The sequence below is a fragment of the Lithobates pipiens genome, unplaced genomic scaffold, assembly GCF_037356315.1.
Source record: "Lithobates pipiens isolate NorthernLeopardFrog02 unplaced genomic scaffold, aLitPip1_a1.2 Scaffold_25, whole genome shotgun sequence".
Classification (NCBI taxonomy): Eukaryota; Metazoa; Chordata; class Amphibia; order Anura; family Ranidae; genus Lithobates; species Lithobates pipiens.
The window spans coordinates 234,593,326-234,610,112 of record NW_027507787.1 but is presented as its reverse complement, the minus strand read 5'-3'; the positions used below and the strand labels follow the sequence as shown (position 1 = coordinate 234,610,112).

The window sequence follows — 16,787 nt, the reverse complement described above, 5'->3', positions numbered from 1 at the left end:
TTCCCCCCCTCCTCGTCGTCTCTTCTCTTCCCCCCCCCCTCCTCGTCGTCTCTTCTCTTCCCCCCCCCCCCTCCTCGTCGTCTCTTCTCTTCCCCCCCCTCCTCGTCGTCTCTTCTCTTCCCCCCCCTCCTCGTCGTCTCTTCTCTTCCCCCCCCCCCTCCTCGTCGTCTCTTCTCTTCCCCCCCCCCCCTCCTCGTCGTCTCTTCTCTTCCCCCCCCCCCCCCTCCTCGTCGTCTCTTCTCTTCCCCCCCCCCCTCCTCGTCGTCTCTTCTCTTCCCCCCCCCCCCTCCTCGTCGTCTCTTCTCTTCCCCCCCCCCCCCCTCCTCGTCGTCTCTTCTCTTCCCCCCCCCCCCCTCCTCGTCGTCTCTTCTCTTCCCCCCCCCCCCCCTCCTCGTCGTCTCTTCTCTTCCCCCCCCCCCCTCCTCGTCGTCTCTTCTCTTCCCCCCCCCCCTCCTCGTCGTCTCTTCCCCCCCCCCCTCCTCGTCTTCTCTTCTCTTCCCCCCCCTCCTCGTCTTCTCTTCCCCCCCCCCCCCCCTCCTCGTCGTCTCTTCTCTTCCCCCCCCCCTCTCGTCGTCTCTTCTCTTCCCCCCCCCCCCTCCTCGTCGTCTCTTCTCTTCCCCCCCCCCCCCTCCTCGTCGTCTCTTCTCTTCCCCCCCCCCCCCCTCCTCGTCGTCTCTTCTCTTCCCCCCCCCCCCCTCCTCGTCGTCTCTTCTCTTCCCCCCCCCCCCCTCCTCGTCGTCTCTTCTCTTCCCCCCCCCCCCTCCTCGTCGTCTCTTCTCTTCCCCCCCCCCCCCTCCTCGTCGTCTCTTCTCTTCCCCCCCCCCCCCCTCGTCGTCTCTTCTCTCCCCCCCCCCCCCCCCCCTCGTTGTCGGTCTTTCCCTCCCTCCCTCCGTCCTCGTCGTCGTCTTCCCTGTAATGTTTTAATAAGGTGGTTACATGGCCTTTTTTTTTTTTTTTTATACATGTCCCAACTGGAGCATTTTTTGTCATATTATAAGGGATTAGGAATTAAGATTTTGCTTTTTGTATTTTCTCCCAGGTTGATATTCGCTGTCCTGGCCCAAACTGGGATCTCTTTCCGGAAAACATCACCTCCACCCCAATGAGACGCACCAGACACAAAAGCGTTAGAGCGTATGTACCTCGCAGAGCAAGGACAGAGCGCATCCAACAGCGAAGCGATGGAGAAGAGGAGGAGTTTTCCCTCTCAGAGAAGAACCAATCACAGAGTCCCAACTTACTGCCTGCGGACAATGACTCTTCCTTAGATCCCGAAGATGAAATTGTCGATTATGATAACGACAGACTTATGAAGCATGGCACCCCCTGCATCATTAATACCGAAAATGTCCCTCTTTCCGATCTAGTGAAGTACATGCACCCATACTGCCTGCCGGCTATAACGGTTTGTCTAGATCCTGAAGATGAGAACATCTTGGACGAGGACGGGGTTTTTCTGGAAATTGTGTCCGATCATGGAGAATCAATTAAAGTTCCAATAATGGTGGAAGACCCAGGGGAGGAGATGTATGTCCAGTCTTCAAAAGATGATGTTCTCATGCTCAACACTTTAGCGGGTGTGGATAGGCAACCCCAATTTCTGCTCGCACTCGAGTCCTCCTTGGAGCAATGTGTTCCAGAGGTGGATGTCAATTATGAGAAGAATGTTGAACTAATGGAAGACGAAGAATTGCTGAAACAATCTGCGAAATCTATAGAGGATGAAATTATGGAGAGTAAACCAGTAGAAGACAAAATTATGGAGGCCGTGCCAGTAGAAGACAAAATTATGGAGGCCGTGCCAGTAGAAGACAAAATTATGGAGGCCGTGCCGCTGGAAGACAAAATTATGGAGGCCGTGCCGTTGGAAGACAAAATTCTGGAGGCCGTGCCGTTGGAAGACAAAATTATGGAGGTCGCGCCGTTGGAAGACAAAATTATGGAGGTCGCGCCGTTGGAAGACAAAATTATGGAGGCCGGGCCGTTGGAAGACAAAATTATGGAGGCCGCGCCGTTGGAAGACAAAATTATGGAGGCCGCGCCGTTGGAAGACAAAATTATGGAGGTTGCGCCGTTGGAAGACAAAATTATGGAGGCCGCGCCAGAAGAGGAGAAGATGTCTACTGGATCCTTGAATGCCAAAGGAACTGTCGATGTTTTGGATCATAAAGCTCCAGCTGATACAGATGCCTCAAAAAATTTTAACTGGAAGCCCAAAAATGAAGACCTGATCGTTCCAGACAAGGAAAAGGTGTTGAAAGGAAAAAAGTCTACCAAAGATAAGCATCTCAAAAGCTCAAAGTCAAAAGCTAAAAGCAAAAATAAAGGTGCCGGTGAAGTCAAACCACCACAAGAGGTGCTGGAAATTGTCTCCCCACCAAACACTGCTCAAACTGCTGCAAGCCGATCGAGTAATCCTTCACTGCAGGAGTCTGACTTCTTAACCAAGACCTTGGATCAGGTTGTTGAATCACAGTTGGAACTTCGTTCCTCTAAAATGCCACGCAACAAGGCAAGGTCTCGCCCTAGCATTGATATCCCAGAGAAAAAAGTTAACTTGGAAAATAATAAAAAAGCGGAAAAACCTATATCTGTAGAGACAGAACAGCCCACATGTAACATGGAGGCTGGAGTTAATCATGTCTTGGAGAAAAATGACAAGTCCGGAGAGCTGAGCTCGCAGCCAGATGTGGCTCAGGAGTGTGTCCCCGGTGATAAAAGCGAGGCCCACGGTGATGTTTCTGCAGCTGCTGATGCAAACTCTGAGGATACATCTAGTATGGAACCCAACGAAACGGCGCAGCAAGTAAAGGAGTCCAAGCCCAAGTCACTTAGTCTAACCGAATACAGGAAAAGACTTCAGACCCGAAAACCTAACCCTGAGCGAGAGCCTGAAAGCTCATCTTGCAGCAAGTGGCCTTCTATTCCTGAGCCACCAACAGAGTTGGCAGAACTTCCATGCTTGCTTGGGCCTGCAAAGACAGATAAACCAACTCTACAGGAAAAGCCAAACCCAACTTGGCCGGAAAGCGGCTGTGCACAAGTTGCTCCAGCCACCTCCAGTATATTGCCGCCCACTGTACCTGTAGCACCAGTGGCCATTCGGGAAGACTTTCCACAAAAATTAACTGAGGAACCATCCTTTCCTATCATGGATACTACCCTGCCCCCTATGATGCTGGCACAGCAGAATGTTCCACCTCCATTCTATCCACCTGTATGGCCAGCTGTACCTTCGCAGCAGCCCTATTACCCCGGTGTGCCGCCTATGTCAGCAGTTCCTCAGTTTCCCAGCACCCTACCTCCAATGATGCCCATGCAGCCGCCTCCATCGATGATGAGCTGGCCTCCGTTTCCCCCACCCCCCATTGCGATGGGTCCTGTGCACCCTAATGCTTGGGCTTCTGGCCTGCCACCGCCTTATTGGTCAAATCCTCCGATTCCCCAAGGGATGCCTGAAGCGCCTGTTCCTTTCAATACGGGAGGTCAGCTTGGAGTACCCGATCAGAAGATCCCACAGAACGCTGCCGTCCCACCTGGGGTATGTAGCCCTCAGAAGCAACAAAAGTCAGCCGAGGATAGTAAAAGTGGAAAGAAGGATCGAAAAATGGCTGAAGCACCAGATGGTAATAAATCCGGTGTATCCGTTAAAATTAAAAATATGAATTTGCATTCTAAACACGGATCACAAGTTTGTTCAGAGGTTAAGAAATCTGATTCTCCATTGGCGCAAGTGGAGACTTCTGTGGCGGCAGAGCCGAAGAAGGCAAGCCTTTCCATCCCCGACCTAAAATCTGCCAATGAGGTGGTCATCAAAATCATGGAAATTCTAAAGAAGGCTCAAAAGTGTGGATTTCAGATAAAGCCGCCACTTCTCTCGTCTGCTCAGAAGACTGAAAATCCTGCTGAGGTCGCCGTATTAAAGTCGGCCGAGGCTGAGAAGGCCAGTGGTGGCAATGCACAAGGCCACCCCATACCGGCTATAGTCAAACCTTCGGCCTTGACTGCTGAGCAACCAAAGCTTGAAGTGTCTACAAGCACCCCTGCAAAAGAGGCTAAAACCTTACCGTCTTCTACGGTCGGTGAAAAACCAGTTCAGGCGTCTGTCCTCCCTCCGATTGAAGCACTTTGCACCCCTTCCGTGGCTTTAACTCCGAATTTACTTGTTTCTAATCAAAAGGAGCAGGCCGAAGGTTTTGCTATTGACACAGGTAATTCTTTCTGTACGGTTGAAGGCAAAGCGTTGGTCTTTGTCCTCCTATTGAATATATATATATATATATATATATATATATAATGTGTGTGTATTTGTGTAATATAAATATATATATTTATTTTATTTTTTTCTTTTTTTTTTCTTTTAAGGCATTGAAGCATCTGATCTGACAAGCTTGCTGGAGGAGTTTGAAAAGTCTGAGGGTAAGCCTGGTCCAAAGCCAAAAATATATTTTATTTCCGCTTTAGACTTTATCCACTTGCCGCCCGCTCACAGTACATTTGCCGCAAGGGGCAGCAGCTTCAGGCTAGGTGATGTACCCGTATGGCTGGCTTTCTGGTGCACGCGCGCCCCCCCCCCGCCTGGGCTGCGTTAGGCCACAGCCCGAGTTTGTCAGCAGGTTACAGCCAATTTATTTTGCCTGTATACCTGCTGATTGGCTGTGGCCAATCACAGCATCGTTTATAAACTCAGGCTCTGGCTGGCCGTTCAGAACTGGAAAGTTTGGGGAGAAACCCAGCCAGGTGTGTAAGCGAAAGCAGCACGCATACACTTGTTGGGCACACGGTTAAGAAGAAAATCTAAATTTAATTTGTGTTCAGCATTAAAAGCTTCCGGAGGGCAGGTGGTTGGGGTTACCTGCCGGGATACATGGATATCATTTACTATTTGGGAAACTTTAAAGGTGCAGGTTATGTTGTTTGCACCCTGATCTGTTTCATTACCTAGCAAGCCATGGACCCTGCAACCAGCATGCAAGTATAATGGGTTTCTATGGGCATTCCAGATACAAATGTCCCGTTCTCTCATTAATGTGTCTCTATTTGTAGGTTGGCACCACTGACCATGGCCTTGCTTAGGGACATGAATGAGGATTTTGGTGGTTCCCATTGTCTGAGCAGAATTTGCTTAGTTGGCACTGGGCTCATACTGGGAATAGCTTGCTCGGCAACATATGAATCCACAGGGATCAGGGGGCCTTCCTAGGGATGGGATGTCCATGGTCAGACCCAAATCCACATGCCCCGGGGTCAGTTTAGCAGCTCATTATGAACCCAGCATGGAATTGAAGTAGAACCCAAAGAGAATACGCTATTGGCTGACAATTTGACTTTTCTTCCCGTTGGAGATGTAATATTAAACACTTCAGCTCCGGAAGGTTTTACCCCCCCCCCCCCTTCATAGCCAGGCCATTTGTTTACAATTTAGCACTGCACTAATTTAACTGGTAATTGTGCGGTCACACAACGCAATACCCAAACAGATTTATATCCTTTATTATTTTTTCCCCACACAAAGGGCTTTCTTTGGCTGGTATTTGATCACTAGGGTTTTTTCATTTTATATAAATGAAAATTTGGAAGAAACCTTCCTTCCTTCCTTCCTTCCTTCCTTCCTTCCTTCCTTCCTTCCTTCCTTCCTTCCTTCCTCCTCCTCCTCCTCCTCCTCCTCCTCCTCCTCCTCCTCATTCTTCTTCTCCTTCCTCCCTTCCTTCCCTCCTTCCTTCTTCTTTTCCTTCCTCCTCCCTCCTTCTTTTCCTTCCTCCTCCCTCCTTCTTTTCCTTCCTCCTCCCTCCTTCTTTTCCTTCCTCCTCCCTCCTTCTTTTCCTTCCTCCTCCCTCCTTCTTTTCCTTCCTCCTCCTTCTCCTTTCTTTTTCTTTCTCTTTCTCTCTCTCTCTTTCCCTTCCTTCCTCCTCCGATAGAACTGACTTGGGCTTGGTTCATACATGTGCAGGTATTCAGGTCTGTTTTCAGGTGTGACTTTTTGGAGCGGGTCGGGAAGCTGGCATTCTCAGCTGTTGGCATGTGTCCTGCTGACAGCTAAATGTAAACCAAAGAATTACTGGCAATAACATTTCAGGGGGGGGGGGGACAGCATGGGGTCCCCCCTCCACCACAAATCCATACTAGGCCCTTAGGTCTGTGGATTTTTATTGGAACCCAACACTAAACAAAAAGCATTCTGAGCCAGACACCCCTCCCCCCTCCCTCCTGAACCACACCAGACCACAGGCATGCTGCGTCAATGAACTCGCAAGGGGCGGGACCATCTGGTGATGTCACCTGGTTACTGCACCACTTTAAGAACTGTCGGACAGCGGAGCTGTCGGCAGGAGCCAGCTACTATACCGCACCGGTATTGTAACAGTGGGCACCCGGCTGTGGCTTCACAGCTGGTCGCGCGCTGTGAATGGCCGGGCAATCTTCTTGGACCTGTGACATGTCCCAGAAGATTGCAGGGGTAGGGAGCGGGGTGATCTTCTTTCCAGTGCCAGGGGAGGAAGTGGGAGCCCGGGCACCTGTGATCCTCCCCTGCCCATTGAAATGAATGGGCAGCGCTGCCAAAGCGATTCGACAGCGCCACAACACGGACCTGATTAAATCTTTATTCGGCCGCTAGCTGGGACAGCAGTAAAACGCCACTAAAACTAGTGGTGCTTTACCACTGATGCCCGCACCGCCCCAGTGTGAAAGTGGTCCAAGTTTTTGAAGAGATGGCAAATGGAAATAAGTTGAATTAAATAAATGGTACGGATGGATTGTATTGGAATGACCCCCAAAACTTGTTATTATTTTGATTCCTATGTCCATAGAGACGTTGTAGGGAAAGCTCATTGTGATCTGATTTGCTGTTCTCGATAAGACTTTGTGTGATTTTTGCTCTCATTAGTTTAACACGTTTGGTTCTTTGCAGCTAAAGATGAGGAGCGTCTTCCTCCCAGTCCTGATAAAATGGCTGTAGGAAGCTCGGGGTAAGTGTGAGAGTTACCCTACAGCTCGACATAGACACCCACCACAGCGCTCCGCAATGCCAGCACCATACTTCTCTCCTGCTTGCAATGTTTGTTTTTTCCCCCGTAGAGGATATATATATATATATATATATATATATATATATATATATATATATATATATATATATATATATATATATATATATATAATGAAAGACGCATATATAATGAAAGACGCATATATAATTTCTCAATGTTTGTGTATCAAAAAAGTCTGTTTCAGTCTTTCATAAAGTAGCTATATATAACATTTTTAGAGTATATTTATAATGAAAGGGACTGTAGGGGGGAAATAGAGATAAAAATAATTCCCTTCATAATAAAAACATATACAATTTTTTTTTTTATTATGAAAGGGGGGGGGGGGGTTGGATGGAGATATAGATATATTGTATAATAATTTTTTTATCAGTTTATATATTTTGTGAAGGAGACTGATAGAATGATAGTGTGTGTGTGTTTGTGTATATGTATGTATGTATATATATATATATATATATATATATATATATATATATATATATATATATATATATATATATATATATATATATATATATATATATTACACACACTCATCCTTTTTTTTTTTTTTTTTTTTGTTCTTTCATAAAATATACACACTTAATATATCGCTAAAAAAAAAATTATGAAAGGGATATATATATATATATATATATATATATATATATATATATATATATATATATATATATCACAATTTTTTTTTTTTTTTTTTTTTTGTGTTCAGTCTTGCATGGGTGTCCACTAGCGGGGAGCTTTACACCATTCCTACTCCTCTCCCCCCCCCCCCCCCCCCCCATCCCTGCCGCTAGTGCCCGTGAAAGGGTTAAAACCACTGCAAAGCGCTGCTGCAGCAGCGATATGCCGGCGCTATAGCCGCGCTGCCTATTGGTTTCAATGGGCAGGAGCGATGTAAACGATGCTGCCAGCAGGACTTTTTTTTTTATTGTCTCCTGCCAGTATATATATATATATATATATATATATATTGGAGACACAGCAGCGGCTCTTTCAGGGCGCTTTGCAGTCGCTATTGTTGGCGTTCTAGCGCCTGCAAAGCGCCTCAGTGTGAAAGGGGTCTTAGAATTGGTAAGCTGCAATAAAATTGTTTACTTCAACCCTAGACCGGATGTGATGTCATGAGGTCGCTCCGGTCCTCCGAAGCCACAGAAGCCACCAGAGACTGTCTTGTTTTCTGTTCGCTTCTGTGACCGGCGGGCCGCAACATCGTATCGTTTCATGGGCGCGCTGGTGAAACCGGTAAGCCCGAGAAACGACAGCAAGTGGTGGGGTGTGTCCCTGACTTCTGAAAGCGATACAGTGGCTAATGAGCTGTTCGAACCACTTTCATGAGAGCCAGCCTGGTTTGGGGGGGAGGGGGGGAAATGGGATTTATGGCCGATGACTACACCATAACCTCGGTAAACTACATTTTTAAACAACAACTTATACGCATTGCGTTTAGCAAGTGGTAATACAATGAATTAGAAAAATACCACACTACGGCCACTAGATGGCGTTGAGGATCATAGGAAATATCTTAGTAATAGAAACATAGTAACAACAGTTGCATATGTTAAAGTTTTTAAACCCAAAAACATACAATTTTTATTTTAGTTTTTTAAAGCAAAAGATAACTTTTATTATTATTTTTTTTTTTCTCTCCTCTTTTTTTGCTTTTGAAGGAAAGGAGAGTTTGAGTATTTTTACACCCCCCCCCCGATCTTTCCATGTCATCGTTATTTCTACTACTACAAGGGATGCTTTTTACATTCCTTGTAATATAAATAAAAAGTGAGCAGAAAAAACTAATTTTAGAGGCACGGTGTAAAGTGTCCCAATCTCCCTGTGCTGAAGCAAACGTATACATAAGTTGTACCCACATATGTAAATGGTGTCCCGTGAGACATTGCAAGACCCTGACAATCGCAGGCATGACTCCTAGAGGCAGGGGCACGATGGTATTTGTAGTCTCGACACAGCTAGAGGGGCTGAGGTTTGCCAACCCCTGCCCTAGGGCATGGGCTGCCCAACCTGCGGCCCTCCGGCTGTTGCAGAACTACACGTTCCATCATCCCTCTGCTTTTGGGAGTCTTGCCTTGTACCTGTCAGCCTTGCAATGTCTTATAGGACTTGTAGTTCTGCAACAGTTGGAGGGCCGCAGGTTGGGCACCCTATGCCCTCGGTCTGCAGCAAGAAAAAAAAATATTATATAATTTTTGTAGCAAAAAATACTGTTTTAAACTTGTAAGCAAAGAATTGGCAGAAAAAGCCGGGTCTTCGATTGACTAGAATTGTTACAATTCTTCTATTGCTAAGATTTATTTCCTATGATCCTCAACTCCATCTAGTGGCCATAATGTGGTATTTTTCAGTTTTTCATTGTTTATGTATGAACCTATCTTGACTATTGGCCGTAATTGAAGGGTGTAGATGAGAAAAGTGAACCACTATAGAGGTGTAGCAGGATCATCATTTTGAAAATAAAGCCAGAAAAAAAAAAAATGAATGCAGCCAGCTAAGGACTGTTAAGTGGCAATATATTTGATTTTTATGTTGGAATTTGATGCACTTTAGTAGGGATCTATTGCTTTGTCCATGCCAGGCAGAGCAGCAGGCGTCACTTTGCTGCCATGTGATTACACAGGTACAGGGGGTGTCTATGAATAGGAACTGAACTTTTATATATTTTTTTTATAAATAATTTTTTTTTATCCTTTTTGACAGATCTGAGCAGCCAATGGCAAAGAAGTCTCCTGCAGAGAAACATCTGGCACCGGAGTTGGTGAATACAGCTGGTGAGTGGGCAGCAATGTTGGTCCCTATATCATTGGTGGGTTTTTCTTTGCATCCCATCCCGGAAAATGGGACGGATTCCGAGTCGGTCTTAGCGGTTAGTCGTCCCCCCCGCCCCCCCCCCCCCCCCCCCGATATCCATGCTGCTAAATTAAACCGCTTGCCGACCAGCCGCCATCGTTATACTGCGGCAGGTCGGCACGATCCCTCAAGCCGTCGTAGATGTACTTTTGGCTCCTTTAAGCGGGATAGCAGGCGCGCGTCCGTTGCACTGCGGGGGTGCGGATGCTCGTGGCCGACGGTACGAGAGGCAGAACAGGGAGGTGTATTTGTAAACACAAATCCCTTTTCTGTTCTGTGAGGAGAGACAGATTGTGAGTTCCTAATGGCTAGAAACGACGATCCGTCATTTTCTGTAGGTCAGCCCCTGACAACCCCTTGATCGCTCCCAAGTGTTAAGCCCTTCCCTGGCCAGTGACATTTTTACAGTAATCAGTGCATTTTTATAGCACTGATCGCTATGACAATGGTCCCTAAAAGTGTCAAATGCGTCCACCATAATGTCTCAGTCCCGATAAAAAAAATCGCAGAGCTTCACTAGTAAAAAAAAAAAATAGATCTATCCCTTATTTTGTAGACGCTATAACTTTTGTGCAAACCAATCAATATACGCTTATTGCGACTTTATTTTATTTTTTTATTACCAAAAATATGTAGAAGAATGCATATTTTTTTTTTTTTTTTTAAGGGGATATTTATTATAGCCACAAAAGTAGAAAAAAAATTATATATATATATATTTTTTTTTGTTTATAGCACAAAAAAAATCGCAGCGATGATCAAATAACACCCAAAGAGAGCTCTATTTGTGGGGGTAAAAAACGTTAATTTTGTTTGGGTGCAGTGCCGCACGGCCGCGCAATTGTCAGTTAAAGCGTCGCATAGCAAAAAATGGCCTGGTCATTCAGCAGCCAAATATTCCGAGGCTGAAGTGGTTAGTGATATCAACCCCTTCAGTACCGGGCACTTTCACCCCCTTTCCTGCCTAGGCCAGTTTTCAGCTTTCAGCGCTGTCACACTTTGACAATTATGCAGTCATGTAACATTGTACATTGTATCTTTTTTTTTTTTTTTTCCCACACAAATAGAGCTTGCTTTTTGGCGGTATTTAATCACCGCTGTGACTAAATACCGCGGTTTTTATTTTTTACTATATAAGAGAAAAAAAGACGAAAAAAAGAGGGGGGGATGACATTTTTTTTTTCTTTTGCTTCTGTTTATAAGACTTTGCATATAATCTTTATAAATTTAGGCCAAACTGTATTCTGCTCCATTTTCTTTGGTGCAAATAACCCAAATCAGTGTAGATTAGTCTGTAGGAAAGTTATAGAGTTCACAAACCATGGGATATAGATCTGATCGATCAATCCTGATGTATTGAGGCCTTAAAATTCCAGAACAGTACAAATACCCCCCCAATTGACTACTTTTTGGAAAGTAGACAGTCTGAGGTATTTAAGAAGTATGGCCTGTTTTTTTTTTTTTTTTTTTTGGCCATTTTTTTGGAAAAATAGATTTGAATTTTTTTAACCTACTGTCGCTAGTGCAGTACAGCGTCATATAACGAGTGTGGCAGTCATCCGGGACGTTTAATAAATATATATATATATAACGCACGCATTGTACTACTCTGGCGAAAGTGATCAGGGGTTGTGGTTTTTATTTTTATTTTTTTTTTGCAATGAATTTCATTGCTATAAGCAAGCATTTTACTAAATGGAAAAATAACTCATTCAGTTTGATTTGTTGTGATTGGCCACATCTGACCACATTATACAGATGGGCTGTAATTGGACCATGCTGTAGCATGTGATCACTGACCAATTACAGCTAGCAACACTATTGTAGACATTGGATGGCATGAAAGGAAGCCGCCCATTGTTTACAACAGTCATGTGACCTGCTGTGATTGGTTACAGCAGTCGCATGGTGCTGGCTGGTGCACACAACTGGTGGCAGATCGTGGCTCAGGACGACGTCGTATGACTTCCACCCAGAGGGACAAGAGGCTGGCCCTCGGTGACAATCTGCCATAGGCTGGGTGGCAGCCAGTTGACGCCTTCCCGTCCGACTTATTGTACAATGACATCTGGGCGGGAGCGCTGTTCTGCAAGGACGCCATATGAGGTCCTCCCAAAATCGCACGCTCCGCGGGCCTCGCTCCGATGCAATCTGTCACTCGCCATGTCCACCGGACACGCCTGGTGACAGATCACTGTACCGGCCGGGTACCAGGTGGCCAATCACAGCAGATCACATTACCATTGTACTCAATGCAAGGCTTCGTATTACATGCCTTTCATTGTGTACTATTGTGATTGGTCAGTTATCACAAGCCATCTGTACCATGTGATTTAACTGTGGCCAATCACAACAGTAAATCCTGTTCAGCTGTCTTGGCATTTAAAAGTGGAAGAGTTTCCCCAAAGGTTTTTTTTTAGCAGCGAAATATTGTAAAACCGTATTTGATAATTATTTAACATAAAATACATTTCATTGTACAATCAATATTGAATATAAGTTCTGGTTGGTGACCTAAACGGAAACAGTCACTCGTGGCAAACCATACACCAAGGAAATCCTAACTATAGTTTTGTTTGTTTTGTTTTTTTTAACAGTTGCATAGTAATATTGTTATCCACATGAACACCCAGATGCATTTCGACCCTTTGCAATTCTGGTCTTCTTCAGGAGGATTTTTTATTCTAAGGAGATATATCAGGAAATTTCTATTAAAGATTGTCTACAGTATACAAAACTTAGTCAAACGTTGCATAATTTAAAAATTTTGGAGTGCGCAGCCGCGTCAACTCATACATGTGTTTTTCCATAGCTGTCTTAGCATTAAGCTTGACTTCATTCTAACACAAAGCTCCGTTTTTTTTTTTTTTTTGTTTTTTTTTTTGTCTGAAGGTCTTACCCCTCCGGCCACTCCACCGCATCAGCTTTGGAAGCCCACCAGCCGACCTCTAACAGGGATGTCCAAGCCCGTGCCGGTGACCCCTCAGGAGAAGCCATGTGCCTCGGTACTCAAGACCGCAAAGCTCATCGAGCCAAAACCTTTGCCGCAGAGCAAGCTGAGAAACCGGACCCTCCCATCGGCTCCATCCGCGGTATTGCCGGCTGTCCACGTGGGGTCCGGCGACCACGATTACTGCATCCTTTCGGCGACCCTTCAACAGAAGGTTCCGGAGACGGCAGAGAGCAGCGTGGACGTGACCCAGAGGGAAGAAGGGTCGCGCTGGAACGTCAAGCACCATCAGAATATCGTCATCAAGCCCATCGTGCAGTTCAGCAAACGACCGCAGAACACCGTGTGCCCCGCGCAGAGCGCAGCCAACGTACCTCCTGTCAATGGCAAGCAGAGCGCCAGTGCTGGCCCTGCCCATCCGGTACCCCCACCCTGCGAAAACATCCAGAAGGATAGCAATGAGCCCCTGGATCATAGGACTAATGTTCTATCGGAGTCTGCAGTGAAAATCCCCCCCGGTTCAGTGTTATTGTCCCCGGACTCCTCGCCTTGTCGCAGCGAGTTGGGGGAGAAAAGAACTGATGTCAGGAGTGAGAAGCCCTCCGTGTCCCGGAGGTCCCTTCGCTGCTATAGGAAGTTCAGGAATTCCCCTAGTCCGCAGAAGTCCACGTGGAGGGGGCGCTCTAGCGGTAGTCGTTCTGCATCTTCATCTTCGTCGTCATCCTCATCCTCCTCCTCGTCCTCAAGATCTCGTTCAAGATCTCCCCCAATGAAGAGGAGGAGAACGTAAGTGTCTAGATTTATAGAACTCACTGTTTGTTGGGGGGTGACCTTGGCTCTCCAGCTGTAGTGAAACTACACATCTCATCATGTCCCTGGGGGTTGTTCATGTGACTGTCAGGCTTGCAATGCCTCATGGGGCTTGTAGTGCCACAACAGCTGGAGTACTGAGGTTGCCTACCTAGACATAGAGAGAAAAAGGTAAAACGTTTTTACCTTCTCTGGCTGAGCTGAATTTTCCTCACTGTGTCTCGCCTGCTTCCCCCTCCCAGACACTGCAGCTCACAGCAGCAGAGGCAGTGCTTCCAATCCAGACAGCAGTGGGTGGGGCCAGGTGGTGTTTGACACTCTACAGCGGGGATCTCAAACTGGCGGCCCTCCCAGCTGCTGCAAAACTACAAGTCCCATCATGCCTCTGCCTGTGGGAGTCGTGCTTGTAACTGTCAGCCTTACAATGCCTCATGGGACTTGTAGTTTCGCAACAGCTGGAGGGCCACCAGTTTGAGACCCCTGGTCTACAGGCATGACAATGCTGATAACCACACCCCCTGCAACATTCTCTCCTCCCACTGTAGTGCAAATGGGCACACAGCCTACGTGAGAGAGGTGACAACTCTGCTCTGGACTTGGGAGCAGTGCAGCTTTGTTATCACAGAAAGCTGCATTAGTGGACGTCCATGGCAGGATCAACAGGTATTTGTGCAGTGGCGGAACTACCAGGGTTGTAAAGTTTGCATTTGCGGCTGGGCTCTGGCATTCCGCCACTGTTGAGGGACCCCAGTGGGGTTACTGGCTGTAGGGCCGAGAGAGTGTTTCATACAGCCCAGAGCCTGCACCGTTCTAACCCCCTGTCCCCCTTTCTTTCATGGATGGAAGATCACAGAGCCGATCTGCTGCTGTTCCTCCTCCCATGTGCCCCACCAGGCGTGTGAAGCTATTCAAGCTAAGCAGCTGAATTTGATCGTTCAGCTGCTGATCTTCACGCTTCCCGTGGTGCATGTGGGAAAAATATTTGTGGGACTTTGCAGGTGGATTGGGGAAACATTTTAATTTTGGATGCAGTTTTAGGTACTGTAGCACTTTTTCTTTTTTTTTTTCTTTTAATTTTTTTTTTTTATATATAATTTTATTTTGCATGGTTACTAAGGTTGAATAAAGACACCAGTCCATCCAGTTCAACCTGAGTGTCTACAATTGTCCCAATCCCTGTACATTGCACACTCCCATCAGTCCCTACCCTCAAGGAGGCCAACTTTTTTTTATTTATTTTTTTATATATATTTTTTTTTTTTTAAGGTGTTGTTTTTTTTTTTTTTTTTTTTTTTTCTAGATGCTTTTATTTTTCCCCTATTTTATTTTTTGGTTAGCAAGGGCAGTAGGGTCCAATGGATCCCTTTTTGTCTCTGATGAAGACTGGTCACCTGCCCAAAGCAATCACATTTTTAACCCTTTCCCGCCGAGCGTACGCACATCTGCGTACTCGGCTTCCGGGGGTTATACCGGGATGATGCCCGCACCTGATCCAAGCCAATACACCGCTAGCATTGCTGTTAGCCAAAGTAGAATTGGAATTTGACCCATATGTTAGATTTCAACCAGGTGACCCCCCCACCATTGAGCTTCACCCCCAACTTGATCAAAGATATGTGCATGAAATTTAGGGTTTACCCCTGGAACACATTTAGGGTTATGGTAAGTGTTATGGTTTCCAGTTAGGGTTTTCCCCTTGAAGAACAACTTGGGGTTTCCAGTTAGGGGTTTTCCCCTTGAACAAGTTGGGTTTAAGGTTTCCGGTTAGGGGGTTATGGTTTTCCCCTTGAAGAACAAGCTGGGGTTTCCCATTAGGGTTAGGGGGTTAGAGTTTTCCTCTTGAAGAACAAGTTGGGGGTTATGGCAAGTGTTATGGTTTCTGGTTAAGGTTTCCCATTAGTGTTGGAGGGTTAGGGTTTTCCCCTTGAACAAGTTGCAGTTTCTGGTTGGGGTTTCCGGCTTATGGTTAAGGTTTTCCCATTGAAAAACAAGTTGGGTTTAGTGGTTTCCCATTGGGGTTGGGGGGTTATGGTTAGGGGTTTTCCCCTTTAAGAACAAGTTGGGGTTAAGCTTTCCGGTTAGGGGGTTATGGTTTTCCCCTTGAAGAACAAGTTGGGGTTAAGCTTTCCGGTTAGGGGGTTATGGTTTTCCCCTTGAAGAACAAGTTGGGGTTAGGGGTTTCCCATTAGGGTTGGGGGGGTTATGGTTGGGGTTAATTAAAAATATTAAAATTTGCATAAAAAGACCAAATTAATAAAAAAAATGAAATTGCATATACAGCTGATAATAAAAGAATAAACAAATACCAATCAATTGCAATTTAAAAATGAAATATTTTTAAAAAAATAGCGTTTTTTTTCCCCTCACATGCTCATTATGGGATCCATAGTAAAAGCACCGTAATTGAGGTAGATACAAGTAACACTGCTGCTACTCACTCTGGTCTCGCAAAATGACTGAAATGGTTAAATTAACACTGTTTTTGGGCTTTGGGAGGGTCATATGCTATCTTAAATAAACGCTTCTAGGCGCAAAACGCGGCATGCTAACATGGCAAAATGGGCATTTTTAAAAACGCCGGTTTGAAGCTGTCAAAAAATACATTAAGTCTTAATGTGTACTAGAGCTGCAGCATGTCCCATAGCGTCCCGCCTCATTTCCTGGCTGGGGGGAGTCCAGTTTGGTTCATTATCACCTGGTACACTGTTCTCATGAGGAAAGTTGCAGTGTCTGCATCCTTTTTTTTTTTTTTTTTTTTTTTTTTTTTTAGGGGGGATGCTTTTTTAAAAACCACTTCAACACTGGGCTTAGTCTGACACTTTTCTCTCCTACATACAAAAATTACATACACACACATACATGTTACTCTTTAAAATTGCGCACATCTGGGAATGGCACCAAACTACGGGACTTGAAATCTCAATAGGTGACGCTTTAAATGTCTACGGGTTACCTGTTTACAGTTAGACCAGGAGGTTTGGCACCTAAAATAACTGCTGTTGCTCTGATGTTTGCAGCGATATGTCATGTGCTATGCGATCAGTTTCAGTGTGTGTGCATTCACATTTGTTTGATTATGGGGGGAGGGAATGGGGAGCTATTTTTTCCTTCCTTCC

General features: G+C 45.8%; 1 protein-coding gene across 1 annotated transcript in view; it reads left to right on the top strand.

Annotated features, from left to right (window-relative positions):
* PPRC1 (PPARG related coactivator 1) overlaps positions 1-16,787 on the top strand; it is a gene marked incomplete in the record, with an annotated part of 41,395 nt that overhangs the window by 17,719 nt on the left and 6,889 nt on the right. The window contains 5 exon segments of the mRNA XM_077455665.1: positions 1,040-4,211; positions 4,366-4,419; positions 6,911-6,968; positions 9,762-9,832; positions 12,804-13,647. Coding sequence (XP_077311791.1) covers positions 1,040-4,211; positions 4,366-4,419; positions 6,911-6,968; positions 9,762-9,832; positions 12,804-13,647 — 4,199 coding nt within the window.